Source organism: Aquarana catesbeiana, linkage group LG13, assembly GCF_042186555.1.
Source record: "Aquarana catesbeiana isolate 2022-GZ linkage group LG13, ASM4218655v1, whole genome shotgun sequence".
NCBI lineage: Eukaryota > Metazoa > Chordata > Amphibia > Anura > Ranidae > Aquarana > Aquarana catesbeiana.
In genome coordinates, this window is record NC_133336.1 from 142,659,254 (window position 1) to 142,683,407 (window position 24,154).

Sequence of the window (24,154 nt, forward strand, 5' to 3'; positions counted from 1 at the left end):
AAGCGCATGCGGCGCGCAACATGTCGAGCTCATACAGAAATTGATTGCCACCATCACATAACGCTTGGTTCAACAAAATGTACTGTAACTATATAGATCAATAAGCTGCATGTCTCTTGTTGGTTTCATAAGTTTTGTGTATCTTTTTTCACCAACCAACCAAATGTGTATGGAGTGCATAATTTGTAAACTGTGATTGGTTTTTATATCTTCCATTCCCCCTTTTTTTATGTAATAATTTCGAAATAAAATAACATTTTAACTATATATTACCCTCATTATTGTGCCTATAAAGTCTTGAGCCCACCAATATATCTTTCTGCTCTTCTAAACTAATGTCAGTTTTCAAACTCTCACGTGTCCCACAGCTCCTGTGTTGCAGGCTGCTTGTTTTCTCCTCGTCAGCCGAGGAGAGACTGTCACAGCTGTAACAATAATAATAAAATAAATGGATTTTTAAAACAGCTTACCTGTAAAATCCTTTTCTTGGAGTCCATCACGGGACACAGAGCACCATAGTAATGACTATCTGGGTTATACGCTACATTCAGGTGATTGGATGCTGGCAACCACTAGTAAGAAGGTTCCTCCCATATAACCCCTCCCACAAGGGAAGTACCTCAGTTTTGTAGCAAGCAATGAAGTTCCCAGAAAAGAGGGGAGGGACCTCTGTGTCCAGTGATGTACTCCAAGAAAAGGATTTTACAGGTAAGCTGTTTTAAAAATCCATTTTTCTTTATCGTACATCACGGGACACAGAGCACCATAGTAATGACTATCTGGGATGTCCTAAAGCAATGCACCTGAGGGGAGGGTAAACAGTATCCCCAAGCCCCAACACGCTGTGGCCAAAGACAATCTCCTTTTGAGATCTAACATCCACCTGGTAAAACCTGGTGAACGTATGAACTGAAGACCAAGCGGCCGCTTTGCAAACCTGAGCCATAGACACCTGTTGGCATACTCTCCATGATGCACTAACCCCTCTAGTGGAGTGTGCTTTTAGATCCCAAGGTGGAACCTTGCGTTTTAACCCATACGCCTGGATAATAGCTTGGCGAATCCACCTACAGATAGTTGAACTCGTTGCCGCCTGTCCTCTCTTAGGACCTTCCGGCAGGACAAAAAGTCAGGCTAAAGACACAGATTCCAGGGGTCACGCTACGAGGTCATCCTCGGCTCCCCCACCTCTCATCACGGAGTACTTTGGGCATGGAGCTCCAGCGGGACAACATGAGGCCAAGATGGCGCCGACGCCGGCTCCAGCAACATATGCGGCGGCCCTCTCCACTCCTCCACCGCGGATCTCCCCGGGACACAGGACTGACAGGTATGCTTCTGAGGGGGATCTGCTGCCTGTTCGCCCACCAACCCCACCAGCTACCATCCTGACCGGTCCCCCCTATCTCCTCTATGGAACACATGCTGGGTAGCCTGTCACAGCCGTTCCCCCCCTGCCTCCTGGAGCCCCCGCCATCAACACTTGCTGGCCAGGCTTCTTCCTCCTGGGAATCCTCAGCCCTGGATTGGGACCCCCGCTCCCTCCCACAAAGACCCCAGGGTCCCAGAGACAGAATCCCTTCTCTATCTCCACAGCACAGGGATTCCTACCAAGCCTCAGTGCCTCCCCCACCCTCACAGAACTTCAGGGGGCTCATTCACATACTGATCACCTGCATGGAGCAAATCAAGCAGTGAAGCTTAATTCCACTGCTCCCCCACACACACCCTAGAGAGGCTATCCCCCATCGACTGCTCACTCTGCCACAACGCAGGACTTTTATGCCCATGCTACAATGGAATCTGATTCTGAACCTGAGGCGTGCACGTCATGGAGGGATTATATTCGCTGTATGCCCACAAAACAGGACTTTCGCCTGCTTATCCAAGAAGTGCGCGACACCTGCAGATCTGAAATCAATATGCTTCGTACTGATCTACACCAACTGTCTACCAAAGTTACATCTCTAGGGGAAGACGCATGTGACACAACAGAGGCAGACGCAACATAAGGGTTCGTGGCCTCCCAGAAGCAACCCAGGATGAAGATTTGCATGTAACCCTGCAAGCTATTTTCAATAACATACTGGGTCGCCTGGAAAACCAAAGAGTTAAAATGGATCGGGCTCACCACGCACTCCGCCCCCCAGGGACCGGGACCCAGACCACGTGATGTAATTTTCAGGGTACACAACTATGCCCTGAAAGGAGGACATAATGAGAAAAGCGCGCAACATGCACACCATTGACTTTGATGGCACCTCCATACAGCTTTTCCCAGACTTGTCATGGATCACCCTTCAGCAACGACGCTCCCTGCAACTGCTCCTCACCTCCCTGAAAGAACATGACTTCCGCTACCATTGGGGCTTTCCTTTCAGCCTCACAGCTAAGAAAGATGAGAGGTCCACCACCCTACGGTACCCTGAAGACCTCCACTCTTTCTGCAGAGAGCTGGATATCCCGGTCCTGCCCACCCCTGGTGGGACCTTCTCCCAACCCCCCCACCTCGCCCGGAACCCTGGATCCAAGTAAATGGGAGAAAACGCCCGAGACTGCATCCTACCGGCACTCCCTCATCCTCTTATCAGAGATAATTCTCCGTTTCTTTGAGACACTTAACTACACTGATGCTCAAGTATTTGGTTCTCTTCCTCCGACTAACCCTGTTACTCCCCTTAACTTACTAATGGCTGGGTTCTACCTACCAAGAATTCAGGTTTATGGTTATGATCTGTAGCCTGTTGAGATTGCATGTCATTGATAATACTTGATTTTTTTCAAACTTCAGAAGGTGCCCCCCTTCCTCTCCCTATCCATCTTCCCCTCCTATCCCACCCCTTTTCTTTCCTCCCCCTTCCCCATCCTCTTCCCCTCCTTCCATTCCCTCCTTCCTCCCCTCTCATCCTATATCAGGGTAAAGTATTATGCCTAGGGAGACATCCTCGCCCCTCCGGGGTTCCTTTATGGGACACCAGGACGGGGGACATGCTTCTATTCTGATAAGAGATCTCTAAACTACTTTGTCTCCTTCTGAGCGAATTACCGCAACAGTTTTCCTTATTTGAGGTTATAGTTTTGGTTAAATGATATGCCAGTTACCAGTTGATAAATACAGGTTTTCTGTTCTATTGCGTTGTGCTGCATACTTAATTAAACGCAGGCAGGCCTGGGAGAGGGTTGCACCCATCCTGGGTCTATCCTATCCTCCCTCGGGGGGGGGATCTTCGAATGGCCTCCCGTTCTACCCCCTTTGGCGGTATTTTTTTTTTTACCTCCTGTGTGGCGGGGGGGTCCTTCGAAGACTTCCAACCCATCACTTTTTTTTTAGGTGGGTTAAATTGTGAATGGTTACTACCTGATTTTGTACTAAGTTTTGTTTTTTTTTTCTCATCTGCTAGAACATCTCTTCTTCTCTCTTTCCCTCCCTACAGTCCTATGGATGCTCCCTGCCTCTGGAGCCCGGACTTCACCCATAGAATCACCTTTTCAGTTGCAATCCATATTTTCTGACCCCCTAGGGCACTATATCATTTTAAGAGGTACATGGAAAGGTGCCAATCTCACTTGCAACATCTATGCTCCGAACACTAACCAAAACTCCTTTTTATCTAGAGAGTGTATAAACGATTATTTGCATCCCCCCACCAATATCTGGTCATTGGAGGAGATTTCAATTTGACTTACTCCTCATGCCTGGACAGACACTCCCTAGGGCGTGGGCAGACTCCCAAAGCCCTTGATAGAAGATCCACTCTCTTCCGTTAACTAAACTAGGAAATATGCCCTGTGATTCCTGGCGCACTATCTACCCGTCAGCTAAACAGTTCACCTTCTACTCTCACCCTCATAAATCCCACTCAAGCCTGGATTACTTTTTTGTAAATGCTCCAACCTTGAGAGCTTGTACAGGCTCAGACATTCAGGCTCTCTCATGGTCGGACCATGCCCCAATCAAACGCTCTCTTGCACACTCCCTGGGGATCTTCCGCACGTCATTGGCGCTTAAATGACTTTCTGCTCAAACATGACCCCTCCAGGGTAGAACTGGAACGAACCTTGAAGCTGTATTTTGCAGAAAACGGCTCCCCTGAGGTTTCCACTTCCTCTCTATGGAAGGGTCATAAAGCAGTCTTTAGAAGTCAGTGTATCTCACTCTCCACTGCTCTTAAAAGGAATGCTAATGCTGCTCGCAAATAAGCTCAAACATTTGGAAACGCGATTGCTTTCTTCCCCATCCCTACATATCCTCAGAGAACTTATAAGCGTCCGGGCAGGATTAAGGGATGTAGACTTGGGTAAGATTGAAAAGGCGCTACTTCGGCTAAGACAGACCTACTACGATAAAGCTAATAATCCACATAAGCTATTAGCTAGACAACTGCGAGAGCGAGTAGCGACCGCCTCAACTTCCCATCTTAAATATGAGAGAGGCACTCTTCAATCCCACCCCACCAAGATTGCTCATATCTTTCATGGATTATTATTCAACATTATATAACGATCCGACTGTCCCACATAACCCCCCTCACCTGACCTATCCCAAACGATTCACTCCTACCTAGCAGACTGCGACTTACCTCAGTTCTCCCCCTCTGCCCTGACGACCCTAAACTCCTACATTACTGAGGAGGAAGTCACTGATATGATTAAAACCTTGCTGAATAACAAAGTCCCAGGACCCGATGGACTACCGTACCATTACTACAAAACCTTTTTACCGCACTTACTACCCCACATGACAATTCTGTTTAATTCATTTCTGTCTGATACACCTGTCCCAAGGGATATGCAAACTTCCTTTCTCACGCGGATTCCTAAACCGGGAAAAGATCACACTCAGCCATCTAATTGCATACCTATAGCACTCAACACGGACTTGAAAATTTTTACAAAATTATTAGCAAATAGATTAAACAATTTTAAGCCGTCGCTGATACATAAGGACCAGGTGGGATTTATCCCTCTTCCCCAAGCAGGGGACAATACTCAAAGGGTCATTGACCTTGTGGAGGTTGCCAACAGGACCAAATTAGAGGCACTGTTGCTCAGTCTTGATGAGGAAAAAGCTTTTGATTGGCTGAGCTGGCCCTTCCTGTTTGCAACTCTCCACCGAGCTGGAATTGACGGCCCTTTTCTCCGAGCCATTTCCCACTTATACTCGTCCCCCCCAGCATTAGTTCGTACCCAATTCGCTTAATCTTCCACCTTCCCGATATCTAATGGAACCCAACAGGGCTGCCCACTTTCCCCGCTCCTTTATGCCTTGTGTATTGAACCCCTAGCAGCCCATATAAGGAAGAACCCAAACATTCATGGTATCCCAGTTCGTATCAGAGACTTCAAGATTTCCTTATATGCTGACGATGTCCTCCTCACCCTGACACAACCCCATGTTTCTCTCCCGAACTTGCATGCAGAGGTGGATCAATACAGTGCCCTCTCAGGGTATAAAACAATCCTAAAACAGAAGCCCTCCCCCTTAATATACCTCATCAGACACTAAAGGCTCTTTCGCAAACATTTAACTATTCCTGGAAGAGCTCCTCCTTAAAATACCTTGGGGTCCACCTTACTACCACATACAATACCCTCTATAAAGCCAACTTTCCTCAGCTATACACCTCTATCAGAGCCTCCTTGGTCAAAAGGAAGTCCCTGAAGCTGTCTCTCTTTGGTCGTCTAGCGACCCTGAAGATGACAATTCTACCTCAGCTCTTATATCTATTCGAGACGCTTCCTATACCCATACCAACCTCACACCTCAAGCGGCTCCAGGGCGACTTGATAAACTTCTTCTGGAACTATGAGACACCGGATTGCTAAATCGGTTTTATACGCTTCCCATAATCAGGGCGGTTTAGCGTTTCCTAATATAGCCAAATATTATTTAGCTACCCAACTACGCCCTGTAGCCTCTTGGTGTACCCTTCATGCTTTCAACCGCTGGATGCAAATTGAGAAGTTGTGGTTAGCCCCTACACATCCAAACTCCATGTTATGGAGCTCTGATGTACCTACTGACGGCTTACATTTATTAGGGCCAATGTCCCTTTTACGCTTGTTGTGGCGTCGAGCCAAATCCACATATCCGCTTACCACCTCCTCTTCACCGGTCACATCCTTATTCACACCTAATATTCCAGATAGTTTGACCTCACAGATGTCACACTTTTGGATGGAAAAGGCCTTATTCCGCTATGGCCAGTTGATAGACCCTAGAACCCGATCGCTGAGATCTTTTCAGGATCTGCAAAATAACTTTGATATTCCTAAACAGGCTTTCTTTAGTTATCTGCAAATTCGACATTATGCACAATCTCTGGTACCGAATCTTCAATTCTCCCCTCTAACTGAATTTGAAAAACTGTGCTTAGAGGGCTCATCCCCTAAAGGTATGATCTTGTGAACCTATCAGCTTTTGACTTTAGATTTTTCATCAACCGGACCACATCATGCATATATGGATAAGTGGGAGCGAGCCCTGGGTGTAGACTTGCCTCTGCCCACATGGCAGCTCATATGGTCTCAGGCCTCTAGGAGCTCCGTGTGTACGCTCTATAAAGAGAATCAACATAAGATTCTGTTCCATTGGTATCAGATCCTGGACCTGCTCCACTCCATATATCCATCGGCTGATTCTCGCTGTTGGCGATGCTGTAAATATAGGGGGACACTATTTCATATCTATTGGACCTGCCCTCTGATCATTCCTTATTGGCAAATGGTGCATTCCTTGCTCCAGTCCATCTTCGATGCTGAAGTGCCCTTCGATCCGAAGACCTTTTTGTTGGGTCTCCCACCGATCTCTCTCTCTCTAAAACGTCCAAGAAACTTTTGTCACCTGTACTAACTGCCGCACGATGCTTGGTGGCCTTAAAATGGAAACAGAGAGAGCCACCCTCATTATCCGAGTTGCACTCCAGGATCAGAGATGTCAAGAGAATGGAATACCTGACAGCCTCTCTGAATGACACGCTTGAGAAGCATAATCGAATATGGGAACCCTGGTTCCTCTTCGAGAATCCCATAACTTAAATGTTCCTCACCCCTTGTTACCCTTGATTGGTTCCTTTCTCTCTCAAGAGATTCCGGGCTCTGGAGGCGGACAATTGTCCTTTCATCTTCTTCACACTCTACTATTCTCCTTCCCTCCCCACTTTTTCTATCTCACTCTTCCCCTTTTTTCTAATTTTTTTTTGTTTCGTTACACAAGGTATAAATACTGTACTATCTGAATAATACTACAACGATGCTACTTTCTGACGGTGGTTCATCTAACTAGTCTGAACTTGCCTGTACCTTCTACCAACTGTTTACTGATTATATCCCAGAAGTACTTATGCTGCTACAAATTGTATTACCTTGTATGTTATGTTGTCAACTTCTTATTTCCTTGGAAAATCAATAAAAATTGTCAATTTTCAAAAAAAAAAAAAAAATATGGGTCCTTGAGACAACAGGTCCGCACGGTACGGAAGGAACAACGGGTCCCCCACTGTCAACTTCACAATCTCTGTGTACCAAGACCTCCGGGGCCACCAGGATCACTGGTTTTCATTCCTCCTGTATCCTGCGTAGCAGGTGTGGCAGAATTTGGATCGGAGGGAAAGCATACAGAGAATACTGATCCCGAGGAACTACCAAAGCATCTGTCCAGACAGCAAGTGGATCCTTGGTCCTGGATACAAACCTGTCCAGCTTGGCATTGAATCTGGACGCCAGCAGATCCACATCTGGGGTCCCCCAGTGTTGACAGATCTGAAGAAAAGCTTCGGGGTGAAGGGACAATTCCCTCGGCAACAATTTTTGGTGACTCAGGAAGTCTGCCTGCCAATTGTCCACACCCGGTATAAAAACTGCCGAAAGAAACGGCACATGCCTCTCTGCCCAAGTCAATATGTGATTCGCTTTTTTTGGGCCGCCTGGCTTCTGGTGCCTCCCTGGTGGTTGATATATGCCACTACCGTGGAGTTGTCGGACTGTACTCGCACAGGAAGGCCCCGCAATCTGGATGTCCAGAAGCACAGGGCTAGATGAGCTGCCCGAATCTCCAATAGATTGATGGGCAAGGTTTTTTCTGCTTGGGACCATGCTCCCTGGACAGATGCCTCCTTCAGGACTGCTCCCCAGCCGAGAAGACTGGCGTCTGTAGTTACCACCCTCCAGGCTACCAGTGGAAAGGATTTCCCGCTTTTCAAATTGCTGGTTTTTAACCAAGAGAGGCCCCGTTGTACCTGTGGAGATAGAACCATAGGATGATCCAAAGTTCGAGTGGTCCTGTCTCAGGCTTCCAGAATATTGCTCTGGAACAACCTGGAGTGGAACTGTGCATAAGGAATTGCGTTGAAAGATGACACCATCTTGCCCAGCAATCTCATGCACAGCCGAATAGAAGGTCTTTCTTCTCTTTTTACTTTCCGGACGAGCTCCACTATGGAATTGACCTTTAAGGGGGGGGGGGTAAAAACACCCTTTCCAAAGCAATTGAGAGACATGAGGTCCAAAATGGGCCTTACCTCCCCATTTGGTTTCGGCACGGTGAAAAGGTTTGAGTAAAACCCCTTGAATCTTTCTTCGTGCAGAACCTTGACAATTACACCCTGCTTCTGCAGATGCTCCAAAGCCAGGAACAGACATTTCCTTTTTTCTGGTTCCGAAAGGACCCTAGAGTTCAGAAACAGAGTTGGAGGAATTCCCGGAACTCTATCCTGTACCCTTGTGTTACAGTGGAAATGACCCACCTGTCCTGAACCAGTTCTTCCCAAGCATCCAAAAACAGCCGAAGTCTGCCCCCCACCCATGAGCGGGGACGTCCCTTCACAAGGTAGACTTGGAGTTGGACTTGACTGACTTTTGGGTTCAGAGTTTTTTCTGACCCTGAACCCGGAAGGTTAAGGCCGTCAATACCGCTTGGGGAAAGAAGCACTAGGCCCTGGAGCGTTGGGAATCTTAAAGGAGGGTTGTTTATTCTTCCTTTTAACAGGAAGTAAGGCGCTCTTTCCTCCAGAGATTTTCTGGATATATTTATCCAGATCCTCGCCAAACAGGTGTTCTCCATGGAAGGGAAAAGCGGCAAGCTTTTAACCACAAGACCCTGCGCATATGTATTGACAGTAGCGCGAAACGAGACGTCTGCTGGATTGAGTCTTTTAATACGTCTACTGCAAAACACAAAGCATGAGGAAGCTCCGACAACTCCTTGGCTGACAAGGTAGGTTCCTAACCAACCTTTTAAAGCGGTATTTCAGGGACTGGCAAATCCCGATAGCCGCAACCGCTGGCTGCACTGCTGAACCAGCCACCGCAAAGGAGGCTTTCAATAAGGACTCTAGCTTCCTATCAGTCGGATCCTTAAATACTTGGGCATTATCCACTGGACAGGTTAGACTCTTATTTACTGAAGAAATGGCGGCATCAACCAAAAGGTGTATCTTCTTATTTCTTCCTGAACTTTTCCTCCATAGGATATAAAAGTGAGAACCTTTTTGGAGGCAAGTATATCCTGTCAGGGTGATCCCAGTCTGCGTAAATTACCTGCTCCAATAATGGATGCAAAGGGAATCCCTGGGAACCTTGCTGAGGTCGCAAGGTTCCTAAAGTAGAACAGGAGAGTCCAGGCTCCTGAAACAGGGGTAACTTAAACCCAGCTCGTACCATCTCAGCCAGAGATTGGATAAACAATTTTTGGGGATGGGAGGCTGAAAATGGCTCCTCTGAACCAGAATCCTCAGCCGAGGAATTCTCAGCCTCTCCTTCCACCCGGTCTTTTATGGCCACCTCCTCCAAATCCTCTGCCCACTGTGTTTCCAGATCATCTGGACCCATCTGGCTATGGGAGTCCTGGTGCTCAAGTGACTCACCATTTTTTTTCACCCCCCTGTGTTACTGAGGCAATCATACTAGCTATTTTGCCCTCAAGGCCAGCTAGGGCAGACACCAAATCATCCTTAGTAACATAAGCCGAGGCAGGAACATTGGTAGGGGCCACAATGCCTGACAGCTGCAATGGCTCAGCCAGGCCAGCAGCCGCAGGTCTTTCTGGGGAGACTGAGGCTGCATCAGCATGAGGTTGGTCTCCTGTTTTTAAAGGAGGTACTCTTACCCCAGTACTTGCCTTGTTCCCTGTACCATGTTTTCTGGAAGACATTGCTTACAAGACGAGGGAAAAAGTATTCCCTCTGAACCACAAGCTTGTTAGCGTATAGCAGTTGTCACGGCTTGCAAAAAACCCGTCCAACTTGTCGCAACTGTTTCCAAAAACATCCAGACTCACGTGCCCAAGTACAGCTGCTCTGTGTCTCCACAGCGCATGCCAGGAGCTCCAGCCCTTCATCAAGTCTGTCGGTGACACCGTGCGCACACGTGATTAGCGGCATGCGCGCCAATGCGGGCATCCGCCACGCACGCCGTGGCGCACAGGCCCGCCAAGGCACACATCTCCGTGGTACGCATCGCTATAAGTGCACGCCGCAGCCGGTCAGTCTGTAACAGCTGTCTCCCATCGAGACACAAGGCATACCGAGGTTAGAGGAAAAAAAAAAAAAAAAAAAGAGTAAAACAAAAACAGATTTAGGAATCCCAGAGGGAGTACTCACTGTTCCACGCTGCAGGACCTTTTTTACCAGGCTCAATCTTCCCCCATCACGGCGGGTAGCTCCTCTGTGGACCTTCAAGGACCAGGTCCCCCATACTTGGGGTCCACACCCTTGGACCTGTAAGGCACCCTTCTGGTTACCTTGGGCAAGTACCGTATTTATCGGCGTATAACACGCACCCCAAGTTTAGGAGGGAATTATAAGGAAAAAAACTTACATTTAAATGCCCATCAATGCAGCCTTGCACAGCGTCCATCTGCATGCTTGTCCAGTGTCATTTGCAGCCTTAGTGTCATTTGCAGCCTTGGTGTCATTTGCAGCCTTGGTGTCATTTGCAGCCTTGGTGTCATTTGCAGCCTTGGTGTCATTTGCAGCCTTGGTGTCATTTGCAGCCTTGCAGCTTTGTCTGTGTCCATTTGCAGCCTTGCCCAGGCTGCAGTTAAACTGCAGTGACTTGTCAGTGTCACTGCAGTTTTAAAATGGCGCCGCCGGCGCCGAAATACACAGAGCCGGTCCTCGGCGACTCTCGGTCACTTTCGGCTCCACTCGTAGTCCCGCTCGGGATGGGCGTGACTGAGCGGGGCCCGAGCGCCACCCATATACAGATAGCCGAGTGTACTTGGCTAGATTCGGCTAGCTACAGTCACGCCCAGTCCCTGTGTCCATCATAGGGCGGGACTGGGCGTGACTGAGCGGAGCTAGCCGAACCTAGCCGAGTACATTCGGCTATCTGTATATGGGCGGCGCTCAAGTGGATCCGAAAGTGGCCGAGAAGAGCCGAGGACCGGCTATGTGTATTACGGCACCGGCGGCGCCATTTTCAAATTGGCGGCTGGCGATCGCTCCGCTCACAGTCAGCGGGGGATCGGCGTATAACACGCACCCGCGATTTTAAGGGGAAAAAAGTTACACGCCGATAAATACGGTATATGACCAGGAATACCAATTTAACAAGGGTCCAGCGCCATATAGGACACATTACAGGCAAGACCTCGTTCTTGATCCAAGGCTCAGGTACCATCCACTTTAGCTTTCTTGTGCCATCCGAATGGATCCGATTATAACGTCCTCACTGGGACATCATAGAAGAATTTGAAGAGCTTCAACAGCCATGACCATCACCTTCAAGACACTGGCGAAAAAACACGGAGGTACTTCCCGTGTGGGAGGGGTTATATGAGAGGAACCTTCTTTCAATTGGTTGCCAGTGTCCAATCACCTGAAGGTTGCGTATAACCCAGATACTCATTACTATGGTGCTCTGTGTCCCATGATGTACGAGAAAGAAAATACATTTTATTTATAGTGAGCTTTTCATCCAAAGATCTCAAAGTGCTACATGTTTAAAAAGAAAAATTGAACAATTTATACAATGAAACAAACATCTAAAATGAACAAAAGACTTTGCTAAAAAGAAACGTCTTAAGACCTTTTTTAAACAGTCAGTAGATTGAGGAGCCCTCAAGGTATCAGGTAGTGCATTCCACAAGCGCTATGCAGCTGCACAAAAGGCCCTGTCTCCCATTGTCTTTAGTCTAGTTCTGGGTATATGAAGAAGGTTTAAATGAGTGGAGGGGACGTGTTGTACTTAATGGTTTGAGAAGTTCTTTAACCGCTTGGCATCCGCGCTATAGCCGAATGACGGCTACAGCGCGGACCTACATTCCCGGGAGGACGTCATATGACGTCCTCCCCTGTGCACGCTCCCTGCGCGCGCCCTGCAGGGCGCGCGCCGGGCGCGTTGTGATCACCGAGTCACTGAGACTCGGCTGATCACCGATCTGTCCCGGCCCCTTACCATGTGATCAGCTGTCAGCCAATGACAGCTGATCACATGATGTAAACAAAAGATCGGTAATCGGTTTTTTTTTTTACTCACGCTGACAGCGCGAGTAGAAAAAAAAGCCGATCACCGGATCGGATGTGAGGGACATCGGTCCCCAAGTGGAAGAGGCACATCTGCCTCATCAGTGCCCAATAAAAGTGCCACCTAATAGTGCCCACAGTGCCACCTAATAGTGCCCACAGTGCCACCTAACAGTGCCCACAGTGCCACCTAACAGTGCCCACAGTGCCACCTAACAGTGCCCACAAGGTGCACCTATCAATGCCCACCTGTAGTGCCAATCAGTGCCACCTGCAAGTGCTGCCCATCACTGCCACCCATCAGTGCCCATCACTGCCGCCTATCAGTGCCCATCACTGCCGCCTATCAGTGCCCATCACTGCCGCCTCATCAGCGTACATCAATGAAGGAAAAAAATTACCCGTTTATTTTTTTATATTTTGTTTTAAAAAATTTTAAACTTTTTTTTTTAAAAAAATTCAGTTTTTTACATTTTTTTAATAAAAAGTAAAAACCGCAGAGGTGATCAAATACCACCAAAAGAAAGCTCTATTTGTGGTGAAAAAATGATAAAAATTTCATTTGGGTACAGTGTTGTATGACCGCGCAATTGTCATTCAAAGTGCGTCAGCGCCGAAAGCTGAAAATTGGTCTGGATAGGAGGGGGGTTTAAGTGCCCGGTAAGCAAGTGGTTAAGGTAAGTGGGGGCATATCCATGGATACACTGGTATGTGAGGAGAGAAACCTTGTATTCAATCCTGGCAGAGACAAGAAGCCAGTGGAGTGAGTGTAGAATGGGAGTAATGTGCTCATGTTTCCGCACTCTCATCAGGATCCTTGCTGCAGAGTTTTGGATGTACTGAAGCCTCTGCAGACTCTTTCTAGGAATCCCAATGAGAAGTTTCTTTAGAGTAGTCCAGCCTGGAGGAGAAAAAAGCATGAACCAGCATTTCGGCATCTGAAAGGGAGGGAATGGAACGAAGTGTAGAAATATTATGGAGATGATAGAAAGAGGTCTTACATAGATGATTTATATGGGCCTCAAAAGTGAGTCCATTTTTACACCAAGATTAGTGACTATTAATGAAAAAGGGATGTTAGAACCGGATCTGGTGAGGAGTGCCAATCATGATGACTTCAGTTTTAGAACGGTTTAGTTGAAGAAAGTTGTGCTCCATCCATACCTTTATCTCCTCCAGACAGGTGTTAAAGCGGGGGTCCACCTATCTATCGTTTTTTTTTTTTTTGGAGTTCATTCACAAACTTTTCTTCTCATGATTATCTACTCACATGTTCTGTGTAATAAGTCCGCCTGTGTCCGATTTTGTTGTAAAGAATAACTTATAAAATTCACTGAAGGCGGTTTCCATCTTCACTGTGGGCATTTGAAGCCCACAAGCATGTATTTCCTGGATGCAGTGAATGCTGTGCTCCCAGCATTCACCGAGATGTTGTGATGACGCTGTTGCACAATGCATGCTGGGAAGCCCGAGACTAGCTCCCAGGGGACTGTGGGAGATCTGGGAGAGGCTAGAAACACGCCTACTCCCATGGGAGGAAAACCAGGAAGTGCTAAGAAGATTAGAAAAAAAAAAAAAAAGGTAATTACGGCGATTTAAATTTTTTTTTTACACAGCATGTCAGCATCTAGGCAAGGAAGAGAATGCAAAGAGATAATGTTCAAAATTTGGGTGGAACCCCGCTTTAAGTATCAATAAGGATGACTGTAAAGATGGAGTTTCGGCTGTTGCGTTTACATATAGCTGTAGTTGTATTTTGTTTTAGCCTGCCGTGCGTCTTCATGGACGTTCACGGCCCCAAGCCCTCAGAGAAAAATTCCGCCCCTTTTTACATTTAAAAATGTCCCCGCGCTCGTGCACAGCGTTTTCGGGTCCACAGACCCAACACGAGGGGGAGGCAGAGACCCATCCAGCAGCAGGCACCAACAACAGTAAAATCAGCCAACAGTAATAAAATTAGCAGTACCAGCAGGACCCCCCCCCAAGGGCGGGGGGGGGGGGTACAGCACTGATGTCCCCCTAACCCTCCGGTCCCTACAGGTTGGAGAAAGAAAACATTTTGCAGATTTCTTTTACCTTGATAAAAATCTCCCTGCACACGCTGCTGACCACACAGACTGAGCTTTACAGTGAAGACAACAGAGTAAGGTATGTGCATAGACTCCCTCTAGTGGCGATTTAAAGCATGACAACATTTTTTTTATCCTAATGGAAGAAAACATAGGTGTTTTTAATACCCAAGTTTATTCCCTTACCTTATCGCCGCCACAGGATTTGCTGAATTAACAGATAATCCAACCTTCACCCATCACGGCGAGCTGCGTTTAGCAAACCTTCAAGGGCCGGGTCCCGAGATATCGGGTTTCCAACTCCCTTGGACCTGTAAAGCACCCCACCAGGAAAGCTAGGTAATGTAGCAAGACCAAAGCCCTGGGTTCCAGCCCTACAAAGAAATGCATTACAGGCAAAACCTTCTGCTTCGGATACGAGGCTCCAGGTACCATCCTTTTAGGCCTTAGTGGCACTTTGGATGGATCTGGTCTTTATGGAGGCTATTTAAATCCAGCATGGATCCCTCCTGGAGCTCCTCAGAGCACATCTTCACTCGTGACCAGGCCAACACCTTAGACACTGGCGAAAAAAAACTGATGTGCTCCTGGAGGGAGGAGAGGTTATATAGGGAGTGAACTTCCTGGATTGGGTATAACCAGTGTCCATCACCTGAAGGTGGCCAATAACCCATTAAGTAATTACTTAAGGCTCTGTGTCCCATGATGTACGATAAAGAAAAGCAATTTGTACAGTTTTTTGGGGGTTGCAAAGTGAAGCTTTACCTCATTTACTGAGCACTGGAGCAAGTGCACAGTATATTTCAAAACAGCTGCAGTTCTTGTTGCATGTCTGAACAAGGTCTAAAGGACTCTAATCTGGAAAGACACAAGTGGGAGGCTTCAGAGACTCTTCTCTTTCCCTCCTCTACCACTTTTGACCCCCTTTGTTCACTTATGCCTTTACCTAGCCCATTTCTTATCTGCAACTAATTACAGAGTTGTCATACTGAAACCCCCAATCATCATGTTTGGAAAGTATAGCATTGATGGATGGGGTCTATAATCCCCCCCCAACGAAGAATCCTTCCTGTGGATCTATTCCTCCACATTCACGCCTGTTGCTTTATGAGCCCATTATAAAAGTGGACAAACATGTGGTTTTGTATTTAATCTTTTTATCACGTTAAGAACTGTTGGATATGCAACTATATGATTCTCTGTAGATTTCAATAAAAATTACTGAAAGTGAGAAAAAAAAAAAAAAAAAAAAAAAAAAAAAAGCACCTGTGGGATCCAAAAACATCTTGTAGACTATGAACTCATCTTTCCGACCCAGGTCTGCTTGGTTTGGCTGGTCTGCCTTTACTAAATCAATCCTAAATGAGAAAACAAAAAATGTTAGAGCAACCGCCTTCGGTAACAAATCAATTTATATGCATATTTGTTAAAAGGCGTCTCCAAGCATTAAAATGGCATTCCTTTGTTTCATTCAGCCCTTTCTTACCAAAAATATCTAAAATGGATGGTGGTAATTAATATGTAATTATTTTTTATCAAAAACATCCTCTGCCACTGGTCAAATACATAGTAAAAAATAAATATCAATAAACTGTTTTAAATTGGCATAAAATATATATTTGAAATCAAATCTTTATTTTGTAAAAATAACATGGTGTGGGCAGATTTCTGCCAGTCACAGGCTATCATGCCCGCAGCCTTGTCTTAGAATAGGAGGGAGGTGAAGCCACCATTATTCTACATGTAATATCCCCCATTTTGTTTAGCTGGTTAGTGGCAAGAAGGAGGAGGGGGGAGGGAGTGAGCTCTATAGTCATTGGGCTGCTAAGATGTGATAGGGATGAAATGCTCAGCATAGAATCTCACTGAAAACTGAGCATGGGCAGAGTTGCCACCACAGCTGCAAAATCCCTACCTGAACTGGGAACATGAACACAGAGTAGAGACAGAGCAAGAGGATCCCTCAGTTATTTTGCAGGATACAGAAAATTAATCTCATAGTGACTGAGTGAGTGTGAACAGCATGTAATACAGCATTTATTGATAGTTTTTTTACGGTGTGGGTTTAGTGACACTTTAACCACTTCCATACTGCGCAAATTCCAGCACCCCTCTCCTACATGTAAAAATCATCCTTTTTTGCTAGAAAATTACTCAGTACCCCCAAACATTATATATATTTTTAGCAGAGACCCTAGGGAATAAAATGGTTGTTGTTTCAACTTTTTATCTCGCATGGTATTTGCACAGCAATTTTTTAAAGATATGGCATGACAGGTCCTCTTTACAGTAAGATATGAGGACTATAAGTCCCCAGATCTCACCTCTAGGCTGGGAAGGCCGAAATAAAAAAAATAAAAATATAGATCTCAGCTTTCCAGCCAAGGTGGTGGCATTTTCTCCCCCTCCTGCTCCCTGCAAAAACGATCAAGCAGCTGAAAAGCCGCTACAATTGTTTACAGTGAAGGGAATTGCTGGCTCTAAAAGAAGATATAACTCAAAGTCGACCATGTAATAGGACGTTGGGCGGGCGGGAAGTGGTTAACTGAAAACTGCAGTTGTCAACTGCCACAAATAGAGCTTTCTTTTATATATAGCACAAAAAATAAAAAACGCAGAGGTGAACAAATACCACCATAAAAAAGACAGACAGCTTAAAATAAATATACACACATTATATATATATATATATATATATATATATATATATATATATATATATATATATATATATATATATATAATTTTTTACCTTCTGCTATAAAACATATCCAAGTCAAAAAAAATAAAAATAAAAACTAATTTGATCAATTTAGACCAATATGTAGTCTGCTACATATTTTTGGTAAAAAAAAAAAAAAAAAAAATCCCAATAAGTGTATATTGATTGGTTGTTGTGCAAAAAGTTAGAGCGTCTACAAAACTATGGGCTATCTTTATGGAATTTCTATTTATTTTTTTATCACTAGTAAAGGCTGCAATCAGCAACTTCTAGCGGGACTGCGATATTGCGACGGACAAATCGGACTCGGCTAACTGTGTGGGGGTGCTTTAACTGTGGGAAGACAGAGATTCGTGTTCCTGCTTAGCAGAAAAACAGGATCTCTGTCTTCCCTACTAACAGAACGGCGACCTGCCTTGTTAACATAGGCAGGCCGCCATTCTGCCTCTGTCGGGAACGATCGGCGGGTCCCGCTGGCAGCACTGCAGACCCGGAAGTGAGAAATCACATACCCGTGCGCGATTTGTGATTTTGTGCAGAGGAGCTGCCGGCCGAAAGTAAATGTACGTGGGGCAGTCAGCAAGAGGTTAAAGTGATTGTAAACCCTCTTCTATAACCAGTGAAGTGAAGTGAATAGCCTCAGATGATACACAGAGATTAAAAAAATCCTCCTACATTTAACTTGTATATCTGCTGTCGCCCTTTCTACACCCTTTGAAAAGTGCAGATCGTGTTAGAAATGTCTCTTACCCTTTCAGCAGTGAGTGGGGAGTCTGCACACTACACTGTGTGAGAGCTGAGGAAAGGGACCCCCCCTTCACATAGACAGAGGAACGAAGGAACATGCAGAGCTGTAATTTGAATAGACAAGCTCCCTGCTAATCTCCCTACATGACACAACATTTTCAGCTACTGTTATCTCATGTGTCGGAGACCTTGTCAGAAGTGACTATGCTAATAACAGAGGCACAAAGCACCAGAGAGAAATGGCACTTAGAGCTTTAACCACTTGACGACCGCCTCACGCCGATGTAGGTCGGCAAGGCGGCACGGACAGGCAAAATCACGTACATGTACGTGATTTGCCTTCCGCGGGGTGGGGGGTCCGATCGGACCCCCCCCGGTGCCCGAGGCGGTCGTCTTTTGTCCCACGGCGATCGGAGGTGAGGGGGAGGCCATCCGTTCGTGGCCCCCCCCCTCGCGATCGCCGCCGGCCAATCGAATCATTCCTTTGCTGCTGTATGCTAAACAGCAGCAAAGGAAATGATGTCATCTCTCCTCGGCTCGGTAATTTCCGTTCCGGCCCGAGGAGAGAAGACAGGTATGTGAGTGCACAACACTACACACACACACACAGTAGAACATGCCAGGCACACAAAACACCCCGACCCCCCCCCCGATCCCCCCCAATCACCCCCCACCCCACCCCCCCGTCACAAACTGACACCAGCAGTTTTTTTTTTTTCTGATTACTGCATTGGTGTCAGTTTATGACAGTTACAGTGTTGGGACAGTTAGTATTAGCCCCCTGTAGGTCTAGGATGCCTCCCTAACCCCCCTAATAAAGTTTTAACCCCTTGATCACCCCGTCACCAGTGTCGCTAAGCGATCATTTTTCTGATCGCTGTATTAGTGTCGCTGGTGACGCTAGTTAGGGACGTAAATATTTAGGTTAGCCGTCAGCGTTTTATAGCGACAGGGACCCCCATATACTACCGAATAAATGTTTTAACCCCTTGATGGCCCCCTAGTTACCCCTTTCACCACTGATCACCGTATAACTGTTACGGTTGACGCTGGTTAGTTTATTTATTTTTTATAGTGTCAGGGCACCCGCCGTTTATTACCGAATAAAGGTTTAGCCCCCTGATCACCCGGCGGTGATATGCGTCGCCCCAGGCAGCGTCAGATTAGCGCCAGTACCGCTAACACCCACGCACGCAGCATACGCCTCCCTTAGTGGTATAGTATCTGAACGCATCAATATCTGATCCGATCAGATCTATACTAGCGTCCCCAGCAGTTTAGGGTTCCCAAAAACGCAGTGTTAGCGGGATCAGCCCAGATACCTGCTAGCACCTGCATTTTGCCCCTCTGCCCGGCCCAGCCCAGCCCAGCCCAGCCCACCCAAGTACAGTATCGATCGATCACTGTCACTTACAAAACACTAAACGCATAACTGCAGCGTTCGCAGAGTCAGGCCTGATCCCTGCGATCGCTAACAGTTTTTTTGGTAGCATTTTGGTGAACTGGCAAGCACCAGCCCCAGGCAGCGTCAGGTTAGCGCCAGTAGCGCTAACACCCACGCACGCACCGTACACCTCCCTTAGTGGTATAGTATCTGAACGGATCAATATCTGGTCCGATCAGATCTATACTAGCGTCCCCAGCAGTTTAGGGTTCCCAAAAACGCAGTGTTAGCGGGATCAGCCCAGATACCTGCTAGCACCTGCGTTTTGCCCCTCCGCCCGGCCCAGCCCAGCCCACCCAAGTGCAGTATCGATCGATCACTGACACTTACAAAACACTAAATGCATAACTGCAGCGTTCGCAGAGTCAGGCCTGATCCCTGCGATCGCTAACAGTTTTTTTGGTAGCTTTTTATTGAACTGGCAAGTGCCAGCGGCCTAGTACACCCCGGTCGTAGTCAAACCAGCACTGCAGTAACACTTGGTGACGTGGCGAGTCCCATAAGTGCAGTTCAAGCTGGTGAGGTGGCAAGCACAAGTAGTGTCGTGCTGCCACCAAGAAGACAAACACAGGCCCGTCGTGCCCATAATGCCCTTCCTGCTGCATTCGCCAATCCTAATTGGGAACCCACCGCTTCTGCAGCGCCCGTACTTCCCCCATTCACATCCCCAATCAAATGCAGTCGGCTGCATGAGAGGCATTTTCTTGATGTCCTCCCGAGTACCCCTACCCAACGAACCCCCCCAAAAAAGATGTTGTGTCTGCAGCAAGCGCGGATATAGGCGTGACACCCGCTATTATTGTCCCTCCTGTCCTGACAATCCTGGTCTTTGCATTGGTGAATGTTTTGAACGCTACCATTCACTAGTTGAGTATTAACGTAGGGTACAGCATTGCACAGACTAGGCACACTTTCACAGGGTCTCCCAAGATGCCATCGCATTTTGAGAGACCCGAACCTGGAACCGGTTACCGTTATAAAAGTTAGTTACAAAAAAAAGTGTAAAAAAAAAAAAAAAAAAATATATATATAAAATAAAAAAAAAATAGTTGTCGTTTCATTGTTCTCTCTCTCTCTATTCTCTCTCTCTATTGTTCTGCTCTTTACTGTATTCTATTCTGCAATGTTTTATTGTTATTATGTTTTATCATGTTTGCTTTTCAGGTATGCAATTTTTTTATACTTTACCGTTTACTGTGCTTTATTGTTAACCATTTTTTTGTCTTCAGGTACGCCATTCACGACTTAGTGAACCATAGTGAGTATTTTGCAGACCTCACTTTTTGTCAAAGTTTTGAAAATTGAAAAAAAAAAATGTTTTTTCTTGTCTTTCTTCATTTTCAAAAACAAATGAGAGCTGCAAAATACTCACCATGCCTCTCAGCAAATAGCTTGGGGTGTCTACTTTCCAAACATGGGGTCATTTGGGGGGGTTTTGTGTCACCTGGGCATTCCATGGCCTCCGAAACTGTGATAGGCAGTGAAGAGTGAAATCAAAAATTTACACCCTTAGAAATCCTGAAGGCGGTGCTTGGTTTTCGGGGCCCCGTATGTGGCTAGGCTCCCAAAAAGTCCCACACATGTGGTATCCCCATACTCAGAAGAAGCAGCTGAATGTATTTTGGGGTGCAATTCCACATAGGCCCATGGCCGGTGTGAGCAATATATCATTTAGTGACAACTTTTTGTAAATATTTTTTTTTTTTTTTTTTGTCATTATTCAATCACTTGGGACAAAAAAATAAATATTCAATGGGTTCAACATGCCTCTCAGCAATTTCCTTGGGGTGTCTACTTTCCAAAATGGGGTCATTTGGGGGGGTTTTGTACTGCCCTGCCATTTTAGCACCTCAAGAAATGACATAGGCAGTCATAAACTAAAAGCTGTGTAAATTACAGAAAATGTACCCTAGTTTGTAGGCGCTATAACTTTTGCGCAAACCAATAAATATACGCTTATTGACATTTTTTTTACCAAAGACATGTGGCTGAATACATTTTGGCCTAAATGTATGACTAAAATTTAGTTTATTGGATTTTTTTTATAACAATAAGTAGAAAATATCATTTTTTTTCAAAATTTTCGGTCTTTTTCCATTTATAGCGCAAAAAATAAAAACTGCAGAGGTGATCAAATACCATCAAAAGAAAGCTCTATTTGTGGGAAGAAAAGGACGCAAATTTCGTTTGGGTACAGCATTGCATGACCGCGCAATTAGCAGTTAAAGCGACGCAGTGCCAAATTGGAAAAAGACCTCTGGTCCTTAGGCAGCATAATGGTCCGGGGCTCAAGTGGTTAACTACTGTCTGAAGTCAATAGACAATGTGGATTTCAGGTTGCGCCTTTCGAACTGCTACAACAAAGGTTGTAAAGGTTTTAGGATAGTGCCAGGATTTTTTTAAATCAAACATGAACATGCGAAAGATGAGACAGCAACAGACGACTAACACCACCCAACACTCTCAACATACCTGAGAAGGGCATCCTTTCCCAGGCTCATGCACAGTTGATTACTGCACACCACCAAGCTGTTGATATTCTCTGGAGGGGTGAAATCAATCCTTTGTTTGTTGAATATTGGAGTTTCCTTTTCTAGGCGTGCATTAATGTAGCCTGAAAGCAGCCAAACAGTTAACAGATTATTAACACAGAACCTGACAATCTCGAAAACTACACAAAAAGACTAACTAAATTCGAATGCCGCGGAAGACCCTTTAAAAGTCTATGGGAGAAATCAAAAGTGCTCATTTTAACCCTTTCATGACTAAGCCTATTTTTGAAATTTGGTGTTTACAAGTTAAAATCCGTATTTTTTGCTAGAAAATTTACAGAGTTCCCAAACATTATATATATTTTTTTAGCAGGGAATCTAGAGAATAAAATGGCGATTGTTGCAATATTTTTTATCACACAGTATTTGTGCAGCGGTGTTTTAAACGCAAATTTTTGGAAAAGGGACACTTTCATGAATTTTAAAAAATCCAAACAGTAAAGTTACCCCAATTTTTTTGTATAATGTGAAAGATGATGTTACGCCGAATAAATAGATACCAAACATGTCACCCTTTATAATTGCACGCACTCGTGGAATGGCGACAAACTACAGTACCTATGAATTTCCATACGCGACGTTTTAAAATTTTTTTACGGTTATCAGGTTTGAGTTACAGAGGAGGTCTATGGCTAGAATTATTTCTCTCGCTCTGACGATCGCGGCGATACCTCACATGTGTGGTTTGAACACCGTTTACATATGCGGGCGCGACTTCCGTATGCTTTTTCTTCGCTGCGCGAGCTTGCGGGGACAGGGGCACTTAAAAAAAATTTTTTTTTTTTTTTATTTAATTTATTTTTTTACTTTATAAATTGTGTTTAAAAAAAAAATTTTTTTTTTTTTACTTTTATTGCTGTCACAAGGAATACTCTTTATGGAGGGATCGGGGGTCTAAAAGACCCCCGATCCCTCCTTTGCACTTCAAAGTATTCAGATCGCCGAAAACGGCGATTCTGAATACTGTGTACTTTTTTAAATTCGGCGCCATTGGCAGCCGAGTAAACGGGAAGTGACGTCATGACGTCGCTTCTGCGTTTACAAGAAGGCTGGAACGAAGCCGCTCACAGCTTCGTTCCAGCCCGCCCCCAGCCGCTGAAGGTACCCAATTGGACACCGGGCCTCCCGATCGCACGGGAGGCCCGATAACAGCGGCGGGAGGGGGGGGGGGGGGGGATGTCCCCTCCCGCTCCTCCGGTATAACAACCGAGCGTTATACACGGGTAGCCGATCGCCCGCTGTAAACAACGGTACCGGGATAATGCCTGCAGCTGCGGGCATCATCCCGGTATAACCCCGGAAAGCCGAGTACGCATATCTGCGTACGGTCGGCGGGAAGGGGTTAAAGGCTTATATGCAAGTTATTGTCATAAAAAGTGTTTGGGGACCTGGGTCCTGCCCCAGGGGACATGGATCAATGCAAAAAAAAGTTTGAAAAACGGCCGTTTTTTCAGAAGCAGTGATTTTAATAATGCTTAAAGTCAAACAATAAAAGTGTAATATCCCTTTAAATTTCGTAGCTGGGGGGTGTCTACAGTATGCCTGTAAAGGGGCGCATGTTTCCCATGTTTAGAACAGTCTGACAGCAAAATGACATTTCGAAGGAAAAAACCCATTTAAAAACTACTCGCGGCTATTGCAACGGCGTGGGGTCCCCCCAAAAATCCATACCAGACCCTTATCCGAGCACGCAACCTGGCAGGCCGCAGGAAAAGAGGGGGGGACGATAGTGCGGCCCTCCCCTCCTGAACCGTACCAGGCCACATGCCCTCAACATTGGGAGGGTGCTTTGGGGTAGCCCCCCAAAACACCTTGTCCCCATGTTGAGGACAAGGGCCTCATCCCCACAACCCTGGTCGGTGGTTGTGGGGGTCTGCGGGTGGGGTGCTTATCAGAATCTGGAAGCCCCCTTTAACAAGGGGACCCCCAGATCCCGCCCCCCCTGTGTGAAATGGTAAGGGGGTACTTACCCCTACCATTTCACTAAAAAACTGTCAAAAATGTTAAAAATGACAAGAGACAGTTTTTGACAATTCCTTTATTTAAATGCTTCTTCTTTCTTCTATCTTCCTTCATCTTCTTCTTCTGGTTCTTCCTCCGGCGTTCTCGTCCAGCATCTCCTCCGCGGCGTCTTCCATCTTCTTCTCCGGGCCGCT

At 46.1% G+C, this 24,154-nt stretch overlaps 1 protein-coding gene across 3 annotated transcripts in view; it reads right to left on the bottom strand.

Annotated features, from left to right (window-relative positions):
* VPS18 (VPS18 core subunit of CORVET and HOPS complexes) overlaps positions 1 to 24,154 on the bottom strand; it is a 215,181-nt gene that overhangs the window by 117,716 nt on the left and 73,311 nt on the right. For all 3 annotated transcript variants that reach the window (XM_073610191.1, XM_073610190.1, XM_073610192.1), the window contains 2 exons: positions 21,919 to 22,060; positions 15,800 to 15,891 (listed from right to left, as the gene is read on the bottom strand). In XM_073610191.1, the coding sequence (XP_073466292.1) occupies positions 15,800 to 15,891; positions 21,919 to 22,060 (234 nt within the window). The remainder of the gene's footprint in view (positions 1 to 15,799; positions 15,892 to 21,918; positions 22,061 to 24,154) is intronic.